This window comes from Pseudopipra pipra, chromosome 26 (genome assembly GCF_036250125.1).
Source record: "Pseudopipra pipra isolate bDixPip1 chromosome 26, bDixPip1.hap1, whole genome shotgun sequence".
In the NCBI taxonomy this organism is placed as follows: Eukaryota; Metazoa; Chordata; class Aves; order Passeriformes; family Pipridae; genus Pseudopipra; species Pseudopipra pipra.
In genome coordinates this window covers 1,434,459-1,451,910 of record NC_087574.1, presented here as the reverse complement: position 1 = coordinate 1,451,910, position 17,452 = coordinate 1,434,459, and the positions used below count along the sequence as shown (strand labels likewise).

General features: G+C 63.4%; 2 protein-coding genes across 4 annotated transcripts; both read right to left on the bottom strand.

The window, feature by feature from the left end:
* Positions 1-4,780: 4,780 nt before the first annotated feature.
* HEXIM1 (HEXIM P-TEFb complex subunit 1) lies at positions 4,781-6,253 on the bottom strand. The gene has a single exon (XM_064636741.1). It carries the CDS (start codon positions 6,017-6,019, stop codon positions 5,102-5,104), a length of 918 nt encoding a protein of 305 aa, XP_064492811.1. The 5' UTR covers positions 6,020-6,253; the 3' UTR covers positions 4,781-5,101.
* A 1,308-nt stretch (positions 6,254-7,561) lies between these two features.
* ACBD4 (acyl-CoA binding domain containing 4) lies at positions 7,562-15,712 on the bottom strand. 3 transcript variants are annotated; one of them, XM_064636738.1, is made up of 10 exons: positions 15,561-15,711; positions 15,363-15,483; positions 15,201-15,285; positions 15,010-15,130; positions 12,727-12,840; positions 11,744-11,850; positions 10,185-10,335; positions 8,807-8,964; positions 8,260-8,304; positions 7,562-8,004 (listed from the first exon to the last, which is right to left on the bottom strand). In XM_064636738.1, the coding sequence occupies exons 1-10, from the start codon at positions 15,628-15,630 to the stop codon at positions 7,894-7,896; spliced, it is 1,083 nt and encodes a 360-aa protein (XP_064492808.1). In that variant the 5' UTR covers positions 15,631-15,711; the 3' UTR covers positions 7,562-7,893. The 3 variants fall into 3 exon arrangements, with proteins under 3 accessions (XP_064492808.1, XP_064492809.1, XP_064492810.1); XM_064636739.1 differs by having other exon boundaries at positions 15,586-15,668; XM_064636740.1 differs by lacking the exons at positions 10,185-10,335; positions 11,744-11,850 and having other exon boundaries at positions 15,561-15,712.
* Positions 15,713-17,452: the final 1,740 nt, after the last annotated feature.

The window sequence follows — 17,452 nt, the reverse complement described above, 5'->3', positions numbered from 1 at the left end:
CGAGCCAGGCCCCTCCCCGGAGCCGCCCCTCTGGCCCTGCACAGGCCGCCTGAGCAAGGCCTCAGCCCGCCCCGGGCCGGGTTTCAGCGTCTCCATCCCGGCCCAACCCCCATCGCGGAGCTCTCGGGGCCAAGGGGACGCAGGGACCCCGGGCAGGGCCCGCGGCAGGGCCCGGTCGCGGTTTCCCCGCGGGTCGCGGGGCCAGGCCCGGCCCCACCGCCAGGACCCCGCGCCCGCCACGCGTGGCCGCGGGGCCTCCTGGGACAGCGAGTCCACACCCGCATCGCACCCGCGGCCGCTCCACGCCCGGAGACTACAACCCCCACAATGCCTCGCGCCCCGCCTCTTCCCCGCATTCCCATTGGCGCCGCCGGGCCGTCTCGCGGCGGCACGGCGGGATGTGATTGGCCGAGCGGGCGGCGGGGCCGGGGCGGCGGCGATGGCGGCCGGGAGGGGCCGCGCGGGAGCGGCGGCGCCGCCATTTTGTGTGTGAGGGGACAGGCCGGGGGCTCCTCTGTGGCCCCTCCGCGGTCCTTCCGTGGCCTCTCCGCGGCCCCGAGCCCGTTCTTCCTCTCCCGGGAGCCGAGCTCGGTCCCCGTGCTGGTCGTGTGGGGAGGGGCGGCGCCGCGGCCTCACCGGCCGCTCCCCCGTCAGCGCCCCGGGCCGGGAGCCCAGCGCTGCCCCGGGCGCCTCATGGGGCAGCGAGGGGCGGGGGGTCGAGGTTACCCCGCGGTCTGAGGCGGTGCGGCGGGAGAGGTCCTGCCCGGGGGCTCCGCTGCGGGGCGGGGGTTGGGAGGGGTGTTTTCGTGTAGAAATTAGCGTTAAACAGCATCTTGATGTTTTTCGGCAGCCGCAGCTCGAGCTGGTGCGGGGCTGGTCCCCCGTGAGGAGCAGCCGGGGAGGAACAGCGCAGTTTTTGTGGAAGTTGGGGCCAGGAATGCTGGGGTCCTATACACCGCATAGGAGGGGAAAAAAATACCATCCCTCGCGTTTAATCCTTTTGTTGCATACATTTCAGCCGATTCCCGGCGGGATCCAGGCAGGATCCAGTGGATCCCGGCTAACATGGCCTCCCCCGGGGTGCCGAGAGCCTCAAAACAAAAGCGTTTCGCTGTTTCCAGGGCTCGGGGAGCTCCTTGGTTGGGGACAGAGCGACAGACCCCGCGGCCGGAGGGGCTGATGCCGCTCCTGGGGCTGGGGAAGCACCTCCGGGGATTTTTTTTTTTTTTCCCCTGTGCAAAGTCAAAAAAAAAAAAAAAGGCTTTTTAAAAAGGGGAAAAAAAAAAAAAAAAAAAAAAAAGGTATTTTTTTTGGAAACGCTCAGTGCTGTTTGAGCTCTCAGCAGCGTCCCCACGGCTCCTCGGTGGAACTTCAGCTCCCGGCCCTGTTTTTCCCTCGGCAAAGGCCATTCCTGTGTTTGTGGGGCTGGGTTTAGGTGTAAAACGGGGAGATTTGGGAGGCTTCTCTCTCGAGTGTGAGTTGTGCTGTCAGAGGTGGCTCTGCCAGGTCAAACCTGGGTTATTTTACATTTATGCACTTGGTGGGGTGGGGTTTTTTAAATTAGATTTCTGTTATGACTCTGCTGACAGTGTTTGCCCCCATGTTGCTTGAGCAGGTCCTGAACTCCAAAGCTTCACATGGAGAGTTGTGGCTGCTCCATCCCTGGAAGTGTCCAAGGCCAGGCTGGATGGGGCTTGGAGCAACCTGGGCTGGTGGAAGGTGTCCCTACCCATGGCAGGGGTCGGCCCTGGATGGGCCTTAAAGTCCTTCCAACCCAAACTATTCCGTGATTCCATGATATTTTTGTATCCCAGCTGCATTTCCAGAACTGGGACCTTTATTGTGTTTTGCCCATGACAGCTGAAAATCCCATTTCAAGTTGATTTTGCCAAACTGATTTGATTTTCCAAACCTGCCCTGATGCTTCAGGGTTTGTGGGGTGGGAGGAGCAGGAGGAGAACAATCCCGAGGGGCTGGAGCTCCCAGCCAGGGTTTGGTGTGTTCCAGATGCACCAAGAGCTGCAGGTTTTCAGTGGTAGACACACCAGCTGCAGATTATCCTAATTTTTTACCAAGATTCTGCACATCTCACAACCCAGAGGCACCAGGATATTCCCAGCAGCTCCATGAGAGTGTCCTGGAAGGAAAAGCCAGTGAAGGGAGGTGCAGGTAAAGTCTGGCAGGACATGGAGGGGCTGCCAGTGCTGTGTCCCGGGTTATAACCCAGGGGGGAATCAGGGAGCAGCCAAGTTTAATGGGCTCAGGCCTGGACTGGGAGATGGGACAGCTCTGAGAGCTGCTGCTGGGACATGGGACAGGATTCGGGGCTCCCCTCACCCCACTGCAGCATTAACAGGCTGATTCCTCCTTTTATTTCCAGTGTTTTCAGGGATCTGCTCTGTCCCTGCACTGGTCTATCCAAGAGGAATGGCTGTTCCTGCAGGTGGGATGTGGGGTAGCCCCAGTTTTGAGTTGGTGCTGTGTTTTCTGCCTCTCCCCAGGACAGAATTTCAGCTCAGAAATTCCAGAAATTTGTTTTCCTCAGCAAACCAACCCCCTGGGAGGGCAGGGGCTGGGAAAGCCCTTTGCCAGAGGGTCTCCCAGTGCCCTGTTTTTCCAAGGCTGATGCTCCAAATCCAGCATTGGTGTTGCCCTCCCACATCCATGGAGTGATGGTGAGGGGGTTCCTGCCCATGGAGTCCTGGAATGGTTGGGCTTGGAAGGGACCTTAAAGCCTGTTCAGCTCCATGGGCAGGGACACCTTCCACCAGCCCAGGTTGCTCCAAGCCCCGTCCAACCTGGCCTTGGACACTTCCAGGGATCCAGGGGCAGCCACAGCTTCTCTGGGCAACCTGTGCCAGGGCCTCCCCACCCTCACAGCAACCAAAACCAACCCCAAACCATTCCATAATTCCAGACTTTTGGTCCCAGTCCTGCTGCCATTGGGCTCCAGTCAGCTCCAGCCTGGCTCTGAGCCCGTCTCTGGAGCTCCTGGGAAGGCTTGGGATGGGGAGCTCTCCTCTTGGCCAGGGAGAAACTCAGGGATGGGCTCCCTGTCCATTACTGACCCTTTGGAGGTTCCAAAGGTCCCCAAATGCTGTTGGTCCCTGTCAGCAGGGGGGTTGGACACGGGAACTGGAATGAGCCCTTGGGGTTGGGATAACCTAGTTCATTAAAACGGCAGAATAAAGCAGGAAAAGTCAGTGGAGCCAGGGCAGGTTGGAGAGGTGATCATTATAGTCCTTTTTTGGGTTTTTTTAAGGTCTATTTTTTAAAGCATTGGCAGAGAAAATATTGATTTGGGGGTGTTGGACACACAGCAGGTTTGGTGTAAGTGGATGAAGGCAAACCCTTGGATCAAGGTGTTCCCATGGACCAGGAGCTGCATTTCACGGAGCCAGGCCCCTGTGGGACCCAGCCCGGTGCCATCGGACACGAAGAGAAAACGGGAATCCCGGAGAGGGAATCGCTCGGCAGGGACAGAAACGCCTGGGCTGGAGGAGGAGGGGACAGCGCTCGGCCCCTCTCCCATCCCGCGGGATCCCGGTGGATCATCCCCCGCGCTGCGGTGATGTCATGGCATAGGGAAGGGGCCGGTGGCTCCCGAGCCCGTTTCCTTCCCCCGCCGGTGCCCCAGAGAGGGGAGGGTTAAACCCGGGCCCCCTCCCCCGCGGCTCCCTCGGCTGCCCCGAAGTTGGTACCGACCCACCTGCGCTGGGGACACTCCTGTCCCCTCCTTAACCCCTCCGTGCCTCCACAAACGCTGGTTTTCCCCCACTGTAGCTTAAACCTGCTGGGACCCTTCCGGTGCCTCAGCGCTGCCCCTTTGACCCCCGACTTTGTACCAACCCACCTGTCCCCTCCACCCCTCACACTAAATTCCCTTATTTTTCTATAAAAGCCTGTTTTTCTCCTGCTTTAGGGAGGTTTGGCCAGGCTGGGGTTAAAAATCTGCCTGACCCTTCCAGCCCCTCAGCGCTGCCGCTTTAACCCTCGACTTTGTACCAACCCACCTGTGCTGGGGACACCCCCCTGCCCTCAATTTTTGTGTAAAAGCCCTTCCCCCCCCTCATTCCTGCGGGCAGGATTCCTGCCCAGGCCAATCCCAGCTCCTGCCTCTCCAGGTACAGCTTCCATTACCTCACTCCAATTCAAAGTCCCCTTGGCCTTCATCTCCACCTTTTTACCCCTTAATTTACCTGTTTCTCCCCCCCAAAAAAACTTCACTACTTGGAGCTTTTCCTGCTTTTCCCTCCTCCTCCCCCCCTCAGGTGCAGGAGGGAGGTTGAGCCATCGCCTTCCCCTCTCCCTGTCAGCCATTTCAGGGGCCAAGTGCTGACTACCAAAACTTTTCCTTGGGCTGCTCCAACACTTTAAGACTTTTCCCTCACTTGTAGCTTTAAGTAGATTTATATTTTTTAAGGCAATTTTTGCCCAGATTTCAGTTGATGACCTGGATTCCTACAGACCTGGGAGGACACAGAGTCAAGTTTAAGTGAACCTTTAGGCAAACAGACAGACCTCAGGTTACTCCTGAGTTACCTCAGTGAGTGTCCATCACACCGTTTCACCCCCTTTCCAAGTATTTTTAACTATTTCAACAGCATTCAAATTGAAAATAAAGGGGGGGGGGAAATAATAACAAAAAAGTGTTAAGTGGGGAATTACAACTAATTTTAATCAAACAACAATTATAACATAATGAAAATAATTCAGGATGTATTCCCTGCTGGAATGCCATCTTGATTATTTTCTAGAAATCACACTGAAACCATTACAGTTACAAGTAATTAAATTTATTAGACCTCTATATTTTTTTATAGTCAGTTTTGGCCAATTTACAGCTTTCCTGGGGAATTTTTTTTCCTTTTTTTTTGATTTAGACACAAAAAAAAAAAAATAAAATAAACCCATAAACCAGATATCACCAATACATCAACCCCCCCCTCGCCCCGTCACAGCCACCTAAAAAAGGGGGAGCCCTCGCCTCCCCCCCCCAGCGCTTCAGCCCCATAAAAAGGGTCCGCGGCGACTCTGTACAAGGACCGTGTGTGTTCCACCCGGGACTGTAAAAACCCCCCCGCGCCCCCCGTGCCCAGTGTCACTCCCCCGGCTTGCAGGGGCCCTTCTCCTGCCGGGGCAGCTCCTGCTCCCGCAGCAGCCGCAGGTTCTCGGCTCGCAGCCTGTCCACCTCCCGCTCCAGCGCCTGCACCCGCGCCGGGTCCGCCGCCTCCCCTCCGGCTTTTTTGCTCTCCATCCTCAGCCGGTTGTTCTCCTCCTCCATGCGCGACAGGCACTTCTCCAGCTCCAGGTACTCCTTCACCAGCTCCTGCTTGCTCATGTTCTGCAGACTCTCCACATGGTACCGCTCGTACGTCTCCGAGAAGTCCCTCTGCAGAAACTCGCTGCCGTCTCCCCCCATCCCGTCGCTGCCCCCATCCTCGTCCGCCGCCTCCTCCAGGAAATCCTCCTCGCTCGTGTCGTCCGACTTGGCGGCCGCTCGCCGCGGGTACAGCCCGGTCTTCAGGTCAGGCTCCTCCTGGTCGTGGTCCTCCATGAGGAACTGCGTGGTGTTGTAGGGGGCCACGGGCTGCCCCTTGGCGAACATCTCTGCCCGCAGCCGGGAGGCGCGGAGGCTCTGCCGCTCGTCGAACTGCTGCTTCTCCTCCCAGCTCAGCTTCGAGTACGGCTTCCAGCGCCGCTTCTTCTTCGACGGCCGCCGACGGTGCTTCTTCTTGCCGGGCCACTCCTCGGCGCGCCCCACGGCCCGGTACCGCGGGCCGAGGCCGGGACGCGCCGCTCCGCCCGCAGCCGCCGCCGGCCGCCCCTCGGCGCCGCCCGCCGCCGCCTCCGCCCCGGGGGGCGGCAGCCGCCCCGCATCGCCGTCCTCCGCCGGCGCCTCCGCGGGCTGCGCCTCGGGCTCGGGCTGCGCCGGCGGCTCCGGCTGAGCCTCGGAGCGAGGCTCCGGTTCGCACTGGGGCTCCGGCCCCGCTTCCTCAGCGGGCGCCGCGTCGGCCATCGCGGCTTGTGCTCGGCTGCGCTCGCTCCGGGCTGAACGGGGCGCTACCGGCGCCTCATAGGGGCCCGGCCCCGCTCAGGCCGCCCCGGCCATGGCCCGGCGGGGTAGGGGGTGGTTAACGCCGCCGGGCCCGCCCCCCCCGCGCGCACCGCACGCTCCCGCCGCGCCCCCGCTGCCGCCGCTCCCTCCCCACTACCCTGGCCCGCGCCCGCCGCCGCCCGCTCCCGAACTGCCGCTCCCGGGCCGCCGCCGCGCCTTAAGTACCCGCGCGCGCCGGGCCCCGCCCCGCGCAGGCGCCGCTCCCGGGGCCCTACCCCCGGCCGCGCGCCGGCCCCGCCCCTGCCGAGCGCCGGGAGCCGCCGCCGCCTCGTGGCCAATCGGAGGGCGGCCTGGGGGCGGGGCCGCGCGCCGGGGCACGCCCCCCTCTCGGGATTGGCCGGGGATTGGCGCAGGCGGGCGTCACTCACGCGCGGCGCAGCCAATCGCGAGCGGGGAGGTGGGACCGGGCCGTACCACGCGCGCGAGGAGGGGGGCGCTTCCCCGTGCGCGGCCCCGCGACCTTCAGGCGCGCGCCCCCCCCCCCCGCCGGCCCGGCAGTGGGACCGCCCCGAAAGGAGTCCCCGCAACGGGCGGAGGGGCCCGCGGGCGGTGCTGCGGCTCCGGGACCGTCCGCCCCGGCACATCGCCCCTGGGCCCGGGGGGTTCCGGGGAGGTGCGGGGGGTGCCCGGTGGGCCCGGGGGGTGCCGGGCTGGGACGGGGAGGGGGCGGGCGGAAGGATCCGGGGGCTGCGATGGGTGCGACGATCGCTGCAGCCGGCGGAGGGAGATGTAAACAAACCTCAGCGGAAAGAAGTCCCTTCTTAAAGGCGCCGCGTCCCTTTTTTTTTTTTTTTTCCCAGGGCCGGCGCGGGGCTGCGCTCCCAAAGCCGGGGGGGCGGGGGGGGAATAAGGTGGAGCGGGGCCTCGTCCCAGTCCCTGGCCCAGTCCTGGCCCTGGCCCCAGTCCCGGTCCTGCCACCCCCACTGGCGATGTCCCCCTTGGGCCCCACGTCCGGGGGCGGGGCTGGGCTCGGGGGGCCCCACGGCCTTGGGGGGGCGGGGGAGAACAGGGGGACAGGAGGGCCCGCTGTGGGACACACGGTGGTGGTGTCTGTGTGTCTGTGTCACCCGCTGTGTCACCTGCCCTGCCCAGCCCCCCGGCCCAGGGGTGGCGCTGGCAGGGGCCTGGTGGCACCGGAGGGCCCCCGCGGGGGCACCGCCACCCCCCTCGCCTGGGGATGGGACCCGGCCTGGGGGGAGGTTGGAGACTGGGGACAGACCAGGGCAGCTGCCACCGGGGCCTCTGACATGGAGGGGATGGTGGGTGGCCAGCTGGGGACAGTGGGGTGGCCTGGCCAGGGCAGGTGGCCCGGCTAGAGAGGGTGACCATTTGGGGACAGTGTGTGACCATTTGGGGACAGTGTGTGACCGTTTGGGGACAGTGTGTGGCCAGGCCAGGCCGCGGGGCCCCATCCCCTCCCCCACAGGGCACAGGCAGCGGGGCTGCACCGAAAAGGCAACTTTAATCGAGGCAGGCTCGGATGGTGCCCCAGCACCCCCCCGTGTCCGGGCGGCTGGTCCGGCTGTGCGTGGATGGGATCCCCCAGATCCCGGGTGGATCCCAAGCGATCCCGGCCCCGCTCCCCTCGGGGCTGGCCCTGAGTGACAGTGGTGGCGCTGGTGGCTCTCGGGGGCTCCCCCGCCCGGGGTGGGTCCCGCCCGCGGAGCCCCCGTGGCTGGTGATGCGATGGGTCCGCGGAGCTCCCCCGGCTGGTGCCAAGCGGGATGGATGGGGTAGGATGGGGTGGCAGCGGGGCCGTGGCGGGCACCTCTTGGTCACCTGTTCCTGCCCTGCCAGCGGCGCAGCAGCCACTGGGTGAGGAAGGGCCAGGTGGCGAGGAAGAGCAGCGTGCGGGGCGACACCGTCAGGGGCCATGGGGACGTCACCTGGCGAGGGACAGAAAGGGGGGCGTGGGGGGGGACAGAGGTCACCAAACCCCCCCGCCCCAGCCCTCCACTGCTTGGTGGTCCTTCACATCCCTCCTCTGGAGATCATCAGCACCGTCCCTGGTGTCTGGAGGCTGGGGACATGTCCCTAGGGATGTCAGCTGCCCCCCGCTGTGTCTCCAGGCCCCTGGGGGCCATGGGGTGGGTGGTGAGACAGCAGGGCCACCCCACAGTGCTGCCTCACCCCCAACTCACCTGCGGAGCAAGTGCCGGGTCGGGGTCTGTCCCAGCCGTGTCCCCCTGCAAGACAGGACAGGGTTGGGGGGCGGGTGGGGCTGGCACCCCCCTTCCAGTGCCTGCACCCCGGGACAGGGAGGGAAGGGGCTGAAGGGATCCCATGTGGGGCTTCTGTGAGGGATCCAATGGCACAGCTGAGCCAGGACCCCAGGGACAATGGGAATGAGGGGGGCAATGGGAACGATGAGGGCTACAGAAATGGGGAGCCAGTGGGAATAACAGGGGCAATAGGACTGATGGGGGAAATGGGAATGATGAGGGAAGTGGGAATGATGGGGACAGTGGGAATGATGGGAAGCGGTGGGAATGATGGGGAGCAGCAGGAATGGAGGGAGGGCCGGTGGGAATGAAGGAGCAGCAGCTCCCTGCCTGCACCGTGGGGTAGATCAGCCTCGGCCCTGCCGGGAGGTGCCACCACACCCCGGGGTGTCCCCGCCCTCTGGGCCACCCGGGCCAGCCGAGCCCTGCCGGCCCGGGGTGGTGTCCCGGCCCCCCCGGCGGGTACCTGTGCCCAGGTGAGCGTCTCCAGCCGGCTCAGCCGCTCCCGCACCCGCCGCAGCTCCTCCTGCAGGGCCTGCACCGCGCTGGCCACGTGGGCCTCCAGCTCCGGGCTGAGCTCGGCGGTGTTCCCGAGGTCCTGCTCCCCCGCGGTGGCCCGGGGATCTGGGGGCACAGAGATGGGCACACGGGTGGCGGGGCAGGCTGGGCACAGCCTCGAGCCCCCCAAGGAGACCCGGAGCTGGCACAGCCCACCCTGCACTGGCAGCAGGTAATGGCTCCCATGGAGTGCCACACGCTGCCCACACCACGGCTGCCCCCAGCCCAGCCCAGCCCAGCAGCCCCACAGTCCTGTGGCACTGGGGCTGTCCCCAGGGACACGGGCCACCGTGGCCCCCCCAGCAGTGGTGGTGGCAGTGGGTGACCTCCAGCCCACTGATGTGGCAGGTGCAGTGGTGCACATGGGTCACCTTGTGTCACCCAGCACAGGCAGGACACCCAGCACCAGGCAGGACCCCCCGCTGGTAAAGCTGCCTCCCCGCCCACCCTCGGCCCCAAACCAGCCTGGAAGGCCCTGGGCAGTCGGTGCTGTGAGCGGGGCACAGGCAGGGACTCGCTGCCACCCCCTGAGTGCAGCACCCAGGGACAGCCCAGCCTGGCCAGATCAGCCTCGGTACAACTTCACTCCCAAGGTCAAGCAGCCCAGTTTGTGGGAACAGTAACACGGGAAGGGTGAGACAGGTGGCTGTGCCCAGGCAAGGTGATGACACCACCCCTGCAATGCCACCCTGGAGCAGCAAGCTCCAAATGCATCTGGGGACAGCACAGAGGGTGGCAGGAGGCTCCTTGTCCCCTCCCCACAGCACAGATGGTGCCCCCCAGACACTGGCAGCAGTGGTGGGTGGCACCACAGTAACACGGTGTCCCCAAGACCTCCAGGGGCACAGGGCCCAGTTTTCACCTCCCACCCTCCTGGGGAGAGCTCACCCTTGGCACCACCACATCCAAAGTCACCAGTGGAGCCACAGGACCACTGGCAGGAGCTGGATAGAGGGGGAGCTGGGAATCCTCTATCCCTGCCCAGCTGCTGGAGAGGCCAGCAGAACACTCTCCAAATTTGGACAATTTAGTACCACTGTGAGGAACAGGCAGCAGAGGGGCTGTGTCCTGCAGGGGTAAAGCCACCACACTTGGGGACCAAGGGGTGCTTAGAGGGGACACTCGGGGCTTCCTGCAGCTACAGATGACCCACCCCTGGGTGCTGGAGCCAAACTTGGTCCCTTGTGAGTGGTGGCAGCCCCTGCCCCCCCTCGCACCCTCAGAGCCCCCCAGGCCAGCCTTGCCTGCAGGGGGGAGCAGCAGGAAGCGGCCAAGGCTGCACCCACCTCTCTGGGAGCCCAGGGTTCCGAGGTCAGTGCTGCTGCTCCCCTCGGGTCTTCTGCCTTCGCCCCACAGCCCCTGCCCAGCACCACGGGGCTCCAGGGGCTCAGCCCCGGCCTGGATGCCATTTGGGGTGAGGCCCTGCGGCCCCCCAGCCTGTGTGAGGGGGGAGAAGAAGGGCCCTGAGACCCCACTGCCCTCCCTGGGGCTGGGGGGCACGGTGGGTGATGCCAGGGCAGCGGTGGTGCCCTTCTCTGCCTCGTGGTGGGGGTGTGTGTGGCTGAGTGAAGCTGAATCCCACTGGTAACACCAGTCAGCACCCAGTCTGGGAGGTGACAGAGCTCTAGAACCTGAGGGAAGTGAGGTGCCCAGGCTCCAGATGGCAAAAGAGGGGGGGCTTCCTCCCTCCTGTCCACAGTGGACAGCTCAAGTGCCAAACCAGGTTTTGGCAGCAGCAGGGAGGAGTGGCAGGAGTGCAGTCAAAGTGGCAGCACTGGCCCCGTGTGGGGCCGTGGGTCTCACTCAGGTGCCCCCCACAGTCAGAACCAAGAAATGAGGGGGGCTGGGGAGGCTCCTCAGCCTCCCCTTGGTGACAGGGAACAGGCTCCAGGAGTGACACGAAGAAGAGGTGCACTGGGTGCCAACACAGTGAGGCTTGCTGGGCTCCCAGGATGGCAGTGCTGAGCAGAGCCAGGAGAGCTGTGCAGTGTGGGGGTGTCTGAGCAGTGTGGAGGTGTCTGAGCAGTGTGGGGGTGTCTGAGCAGTGTGGAGGTGTCTGAGCAGTGTGGGGGTGTCTGAGCAGTGTGGAGGTGTCTGAGCAGTGTGGGGGTGTCTGAGCAGTGTGGAGGTGTCTGAGCAGTGTGGGGGTGTCTGAGCAGTGTGGAGGTGTCTGAGCAGTGTGAGGATGTGTCTGAGCAGTGTGGGGATGTGTCTGAGCAGTGTGGAGGTGTCTGTGCAGTGTGGAGGTGTCTGTGCAGTGTGAGGATGTGTCTGAGCAGTGTGGAGGTGTCTGAGCAGTGTGGAGGTGACTGTGCAGTGTGGGGATGTGTCTGAGCAGTGTGGGGATGTGTCTGAGCAGCGTGGAGGTGTTTGTGCAGTGTGGGGATGTGTCTGAGCAGTGTGGGGATGTGTCTGTGCAGTGTGGAGGTATCTGTGCAGTGTGAGGATGTGTCTGTGCAGTGTGGAGGTATCTGTGCAGTGTGGAGGTGTCTGTGCAGTGTGGGGATGTGTCTGAGCAGTGTGGGGATGTGTCTGAGCAGCGTGGAGGTGTCTGTGCAGTGTGGGGATGTGTCTGAGCAGTGTGGGGATGTGTCTGAGCAGCGTGGAGGTGTTTGTGCAGTGTGGGGATGTGTCTAAGCAGTGTGGGGATGTGTCTAAGCAGTGTGGGGATGTGTCTGTGCAGTGTGAGGATGTGTCTGTGCAGTGTGTGGATGTGTCTGTGCAGTGTGGAGGTGTCTGAGCACTGTGGGGATGTGCCTGTGCAGTTGCAGATGTGCCTGTGCAGCCCAGGCAGGGCAGGGCTGGCAGCTGGCAAAGCCTCCAGCGCTCCCCAGCCCCCCGTTACCTTCTCGGGCTCCCCCTGCTCCAGGGTGTCGCAGTACATGTCCCTCTCGGAGTCACTGGTCACCTGGCTGCCCTCAAGCCCCTCGGGGGCAGGAGCCAGCCCACCTCCTGCAAGGGAAGCACCTGGCTCAGCCACGGGCAGGGCAGGGGTTCTGGCCATGTCTCAGGGGCAGCAGGTCCCCAGGTGGACGAGGAGGAGCCTGTGTGCACAGGGGGAGGCAGCAGGAGGAGGAAGCTGAGGCGCGGAGCAGGAGGGAATTGGCTCTGTTAACACCACCCAGATCACAGCTGTGATTCCAAGGACTGAATTCCCCCTTCTCCTGCCCACAGTGTCCTGTTCATACAACCCCCCAGCCCCCGGGGCAGCAGCGTGCCCTGTCACACAGACAGGGACCCTGCCCGGCTCCCTGGGCACTGCCAGCCCCGCTGCTCCAGGGGGGGCACAGCCGGGACGCTGCTCCGTGACCATATTTGCTCCTGGAAAGGCTGGAGCGGCGGGAGGGACCTCCCCGGAGGGAGCACCCTGCCCACCTCCTGCCCACGCCGGGGCACAGCCAGGGGCCCCTCGAGGGGGGCACAGGGCGGCCGTGGGCGAGTGCATGAGGGCTGTGTGAGGAAAGCCAGGGCTGAGCCAGGAATCCCAGTGCCAAGGAAGGGGTGGGCTTGGCTTGAGCCGAGGGAGAACATCCTCACACGGATCATGGACCTTGCAGGGTGATGGTTTCCCAGTCCACGGGGAAACACCCTCCCCTACTTCCTGCAGTTTAGACCCCTTTGCAGAGGTACAAGCGAGGCAGAGTCAATCCCCACACCCAGGGTTCCTCCAGAAGAGGACCCAAGAAGAGCCCCAGTTTGCCTGGAAACACGGGCAAGGCTGGAGCAGAGGTGCCTGAAGCCAACAGCTCTGCAGATGGGTGGAGGCCCAGCCCCAGTGCCTCCTCCACGGGGTGTCTGCCGGGTGCTGGACACACCAGGGAGACCAACCTGGCACGTGCTGCCCGCCCTGCTGCTCCCCGGGCAGGGCATCCTCGGGGCACTCCGGGGCCGGGCTGCTCCCTGGCACATCCTGGGCGGGGCCGTCCGGCTGTTCCCGACTGTCTGCACGGAGGGAACAGGCAGAGGATTAACGTGCTGCGGTGTCCTGGTAGCACTGGCTCTGGGCTGGGCTCAGCACTGCTGCCCAGGAACCAACATGATCTAAACCAGCCAGTAGGGTCTGCCCCACACAGACCACCCGGAGGTGGCAGGGGTGTCCCTGTCCCTGAGCCCCCCCGAGGCAGCAGGCAGAGGGATCAGTGCTGGGTGACAGCTGGGTAAACACTGCCAGGTGACTGTCCTGTCCCCTGGCAGGGCCAACGGCCCATGGCACAAGCCACCCCCACAAACAGCCTCCCGCAAGAAGTGCTGGCGGCAAGAGCCTTGTCTGGGCAGCAACACCCCAAGAAGAACTTCCTGATGGGGCCCCAGCCCTTCCCACTGCCCCGTGGGGCCTGTGGGGTTAATCCCAGCCCTGTTTCCAGCAGTTCCCAGGACTCTGATCCCTGCTCCTGGGCAGGCAGGTGTGTGGCAATGTTCCCCTGCTGCTCCTTGCCTGCACTTCTCTGCTGTTCCCAACCTGCCTTTGCCATCACGGCAGAACACAGGACCCCCAGAGCCCACTGAAGGGGCAAGGGCAGCCCCCACCCCACACAGGGGTTAGTGCCAGGGCTGCCCCGTTCCAGGACTGTCACCATTCCCTAATGTCTCCCCAGGGTAGGCTGTGACCTTGCAGGGTAAGGTCAGGCAGGGTCCTGTCACCTCCCACAGCACGGCACCTGGACAGACCCGGCTCCAGCCAGCCACATTCACAAGACTCTGGTGAAAGCATCACTCACTGGAGATCTGTTGGGACCTGGAGCCACCCAAGATTTGGGGTCCAAGCGCCACTTTATGATGTTTGTAACCAAACAAAACCAAACCTGCCCAGACTCTCACCTCTGTCCCCCAAAAGCACCTGCCGGAGGCACCCACCACGCTCTGCTCTCTGAAATCCCCTCTCTGCTCTGGTTCAGGGCAACCAAAGCTGCAATCCCACAGGCTGAAGGTGGGTGGGGGAAGCTTTAACACAAATGACTCAACACACCTCCAGGAGTTCAGTGCTTTACACACTGTCCCAGCCACCTTGGGCTCATTGGCTCCATGGGCACCGCCAGGTTTAGATTTAGGGACAGTGGCACCTGTCAGTGACACTCCCAAGTGGATAATGACCAGGAGTTTAGACCTAGCTTCTATAGTCCAGCGAAAAACTGAGCCTGTTTGCCTTTTAAAGGGATTCAGCATCCACATGGAGAACAAAGCACCTGGGTACCACGGGAAGGAGAGGCCACCCTGAAGCCAAGCCTTACAGGCTGTGTGTTTTCAGCATCCCTGTTGGGAGCAGGGAGCTGTCAGGCACAGGACAGCCTGGGGACAGGCAGGGAATGAGTCTGTTTGTCATGGCTCTCCCAAAGCACTGACAGTTCACACACCCGCTGTGAAAATGCCTTGAAAACTCCTGTGCTGCTGAGCTGACCCACTGGTGACACGGCACAGCTGACACCTCTCTGAGCCCCCACATCAGCCCCTCGCTCCCCTGGGTGCTCCTCACAAGTCAGATACACCCAGGACAGCCCAGAGCCAGGGGTGGGACAGGCCCCCAGCACCCTCCCAGCACGAGGCAGCAGCCAGAGGCATGGAAAGGGCTGGGAAGGATTCTCCTCTAGCACAGCCCGGATTAAATAATCCCGTTTCTCAACCCCAGTTTCTCCACATCCACTCCACGCAAAAACTGGCTGGTCCATCCAGGTGTTTACATCAGATGACCTGGAGGTGAGCCAGAGCCAAGGAAAAGCACAGCCTCCCTGAGAGCTGATCCCTGCTCCACTGTTTACAGGGATTGGGGCCAAGGGGCACTTGGAAGCCAAATCTCAAACTCTCACTGCGAAGTTTTGCAGAGAGAGAGCCCAGACTGAAGAGACACCCGTGTCACGCAACAGGACACTTGTCTGGGGGTGCCCAAACAGCCCCTTGGCAGCAGCTGTGCCACAGCAGGGGGGTCAGGTGGGATGTGGTGTCCCCCATCCCTCAGGGAGCAGCAGCAGGATGTGTCCCGGGGCAGAGCAGAGCCCAGAGGTGTTGTTTGTCCCGGTGCAGCCCCAAGCAGGGACCAGCAGCAGCGCTGTGCCAGGACGGGAGCACAGAGGGGAGGGATGCGCCGGGCACAGCCGGAGCGCAGCAGCTCCCACTCACCCCCTTTCCTCTTGAAGAAGAACTCAGGGGGCCGGGGCATGTCGTGGATCACCTCGTAGAGCGGCTCGAAGTAGCGGAACATCTCCTGCGTGGTCTCGTCCATGGGCACGGTGTCGATGACCTGCAGAGGGACGCGGCTGGACACGGGTGGCCCCGGCAGCGCGGCCCGGCCCCGCCGCCCGCCCCGTTACCTTCTGGGCCACCTTCTTCATCTCCGCCACGTACGCGGCCATCGCCTCCTCCTTGGACATCCTCCCCAGGCTGTGCCACGCGTCCCTGCGGGGCCGGGCGGGTGAGCAGGACCCGGCCCGGGACACGAGCCGGGACCCAACCGGGACATCCCCCGCTCTTACCACTTGTACCGGCCGATGGGGTCCCAGAAGCCGGGCCGCGGGCCCTGGCAGCACCCCGCCGTCGCCTGCTTGTAGTAGCTGTAGAAGCGCAGCATCTCCTCGTAGGAGGGCCGGTACGCCCCTGCGGGACACGGCTCAGCGGGGCCGCCCCGGCGGCGCGGCCGCCCGGCCCCGGCCCCGGCCCCCCCACCTACTCACCGCTCCGCGGCAGCCCCTGGATCACCTGAACGGCGGCGCGGAACTGCGCCCCGCAGCTCGGCTCCTCCATGGTGGGACCGGGACCGGCCCCAGCTCCGCACCGACCCCGGCACCGGTGCGGGTCCCTCTCCCTGTGGGGACACTCAGGGCCAATCAGCGCCCGCCTTACATCGGCCCCAGCGCGCCACGCCCAATCACCGCTCGCCTTTCATCAGCCCCTCCAATCAGCGTCCCGCTCTCCGGATGGGACGCCCCGCCCCTTCCCCCCCGCTCCCGGAGCTGAGCGCGGTGCGGGCGCCCCCTGCCGGCGAGTGGGTGCAGGTGCGGGGGCGGTGCCGGCGCCGCCTTGCGGGGATGGGCGGAACTGCAGGAACGGGGACAGGGATAGTGGGACTGGGATAGTGGGACTGGGACTGGGATAGTGGGACAGGGATAGTGGGACAGGGATAGTGGGACAGGGACTGGGATAGTGGGACAGGGACTGGGATAGTGGGACAGGGACAGGGATAGTGAGACAGGGACTGGGATAGTGAGACAGGGACTGGGATAGTGAGACAGGGACTGGGATAGTGGGACAGGGAGTGGGATAGTGGGACAGGGACTGGGATAGTGGGACAGGGACTGGGATAGTGGGACAGGAACTGGGATAGTGGGACAGGGACTGGGAGAGTGGGACAGGGATAGTGGGACAGGGACTGGGATAGTGGGACAGGGACTGGGATAGTGGGACAGGAACTGGGATAGTGGGAAAGGGACTGGGATAGTGGGACAGGGAAGGGATAGTGGGACAGGGACTGGGATAGTGGGACAGGGAGCGGGATAGTGGGACAGGGGACAGGGATAGTGGGACAGGGACTGGGATAGTGGGACAGGGAGCAGGATAGTGGGACAGGGAGCGGGATAGTGGGACAGGGACAGGGATAGTGGGACAGGGACTGGGATAGTGGGACAGGGAGAGCAGGATAGTGGGACAGGGAGAGCAGGATAGTGGGACAGGGACTGGGATAGTGGGACAGGGAGAGCAGGATAGTGGGACAGGGAGCAGGACAGGGCATGGGAGAGTGGGATTGAGCACAGGAGAGAGGCATAGTGGGACAGGAGAGTGCAATGGGACAGTGCAGTGGGACAGTGCTCCAGTGCTCCGTGACTCTGCACCAGGCACAGGGACAGTGCTCGGGGACAGCACACTGAGATGTTCACCCACCTGGGCTGTCAGCAGGACAGGGTGGGTGGGAAGTGCCAGGGCACAGCTATTGTCTGGGACACTGGCACAGGTTGCCCAGAGAAGCTGTGGCTGCCCTATCCCTGGAAATGTCCAAGGCCAGGCTGGATGGGACTTGGAGCAACTCGGGGTAGTGGAAGGTATCCCTACCCATGGCAGGGGGTGGGAATGGGGTGATCTTTAAGGTCCCTTCCCACCCAAACCATTCTGGGATTCCATGATCAGGATGATACCAGGCATGGGGACAGTGCACTGGGCCCACCCACCAAGGGCCCCAGGGGGATGGGCCAGGGGCCTGGGACACTGCACTGGGAAGCTGGGATGAAGTACTGGGACAGTGCACTGGGAAACTGGGATGAAGTACTGGGACAGTGCACTGGGGAACTGGGATATGGCGCTGGGACAGTGGCGTGGGGGCCCTGGCCAGGGGCACAGTCCCACTGCATGCAGAGTGGGAACATCTGGCTCAGGCAGAGCAATTATTAATTATTATCCAGCTTTATCCACTGTTACTTTTATCCAGTGTATACTTTTATCCACTGTTAATTATTATCCAACTTTATTAATTATGATAGTGAGGAAGGGGCAGAATTTGGGGTCCCCGAGTCCCCGAGGTGAAGCTTTTCCTCCTTCTCCTCTTCTCCTTCCCCCTCTGCTGCGAGGGCTTTCC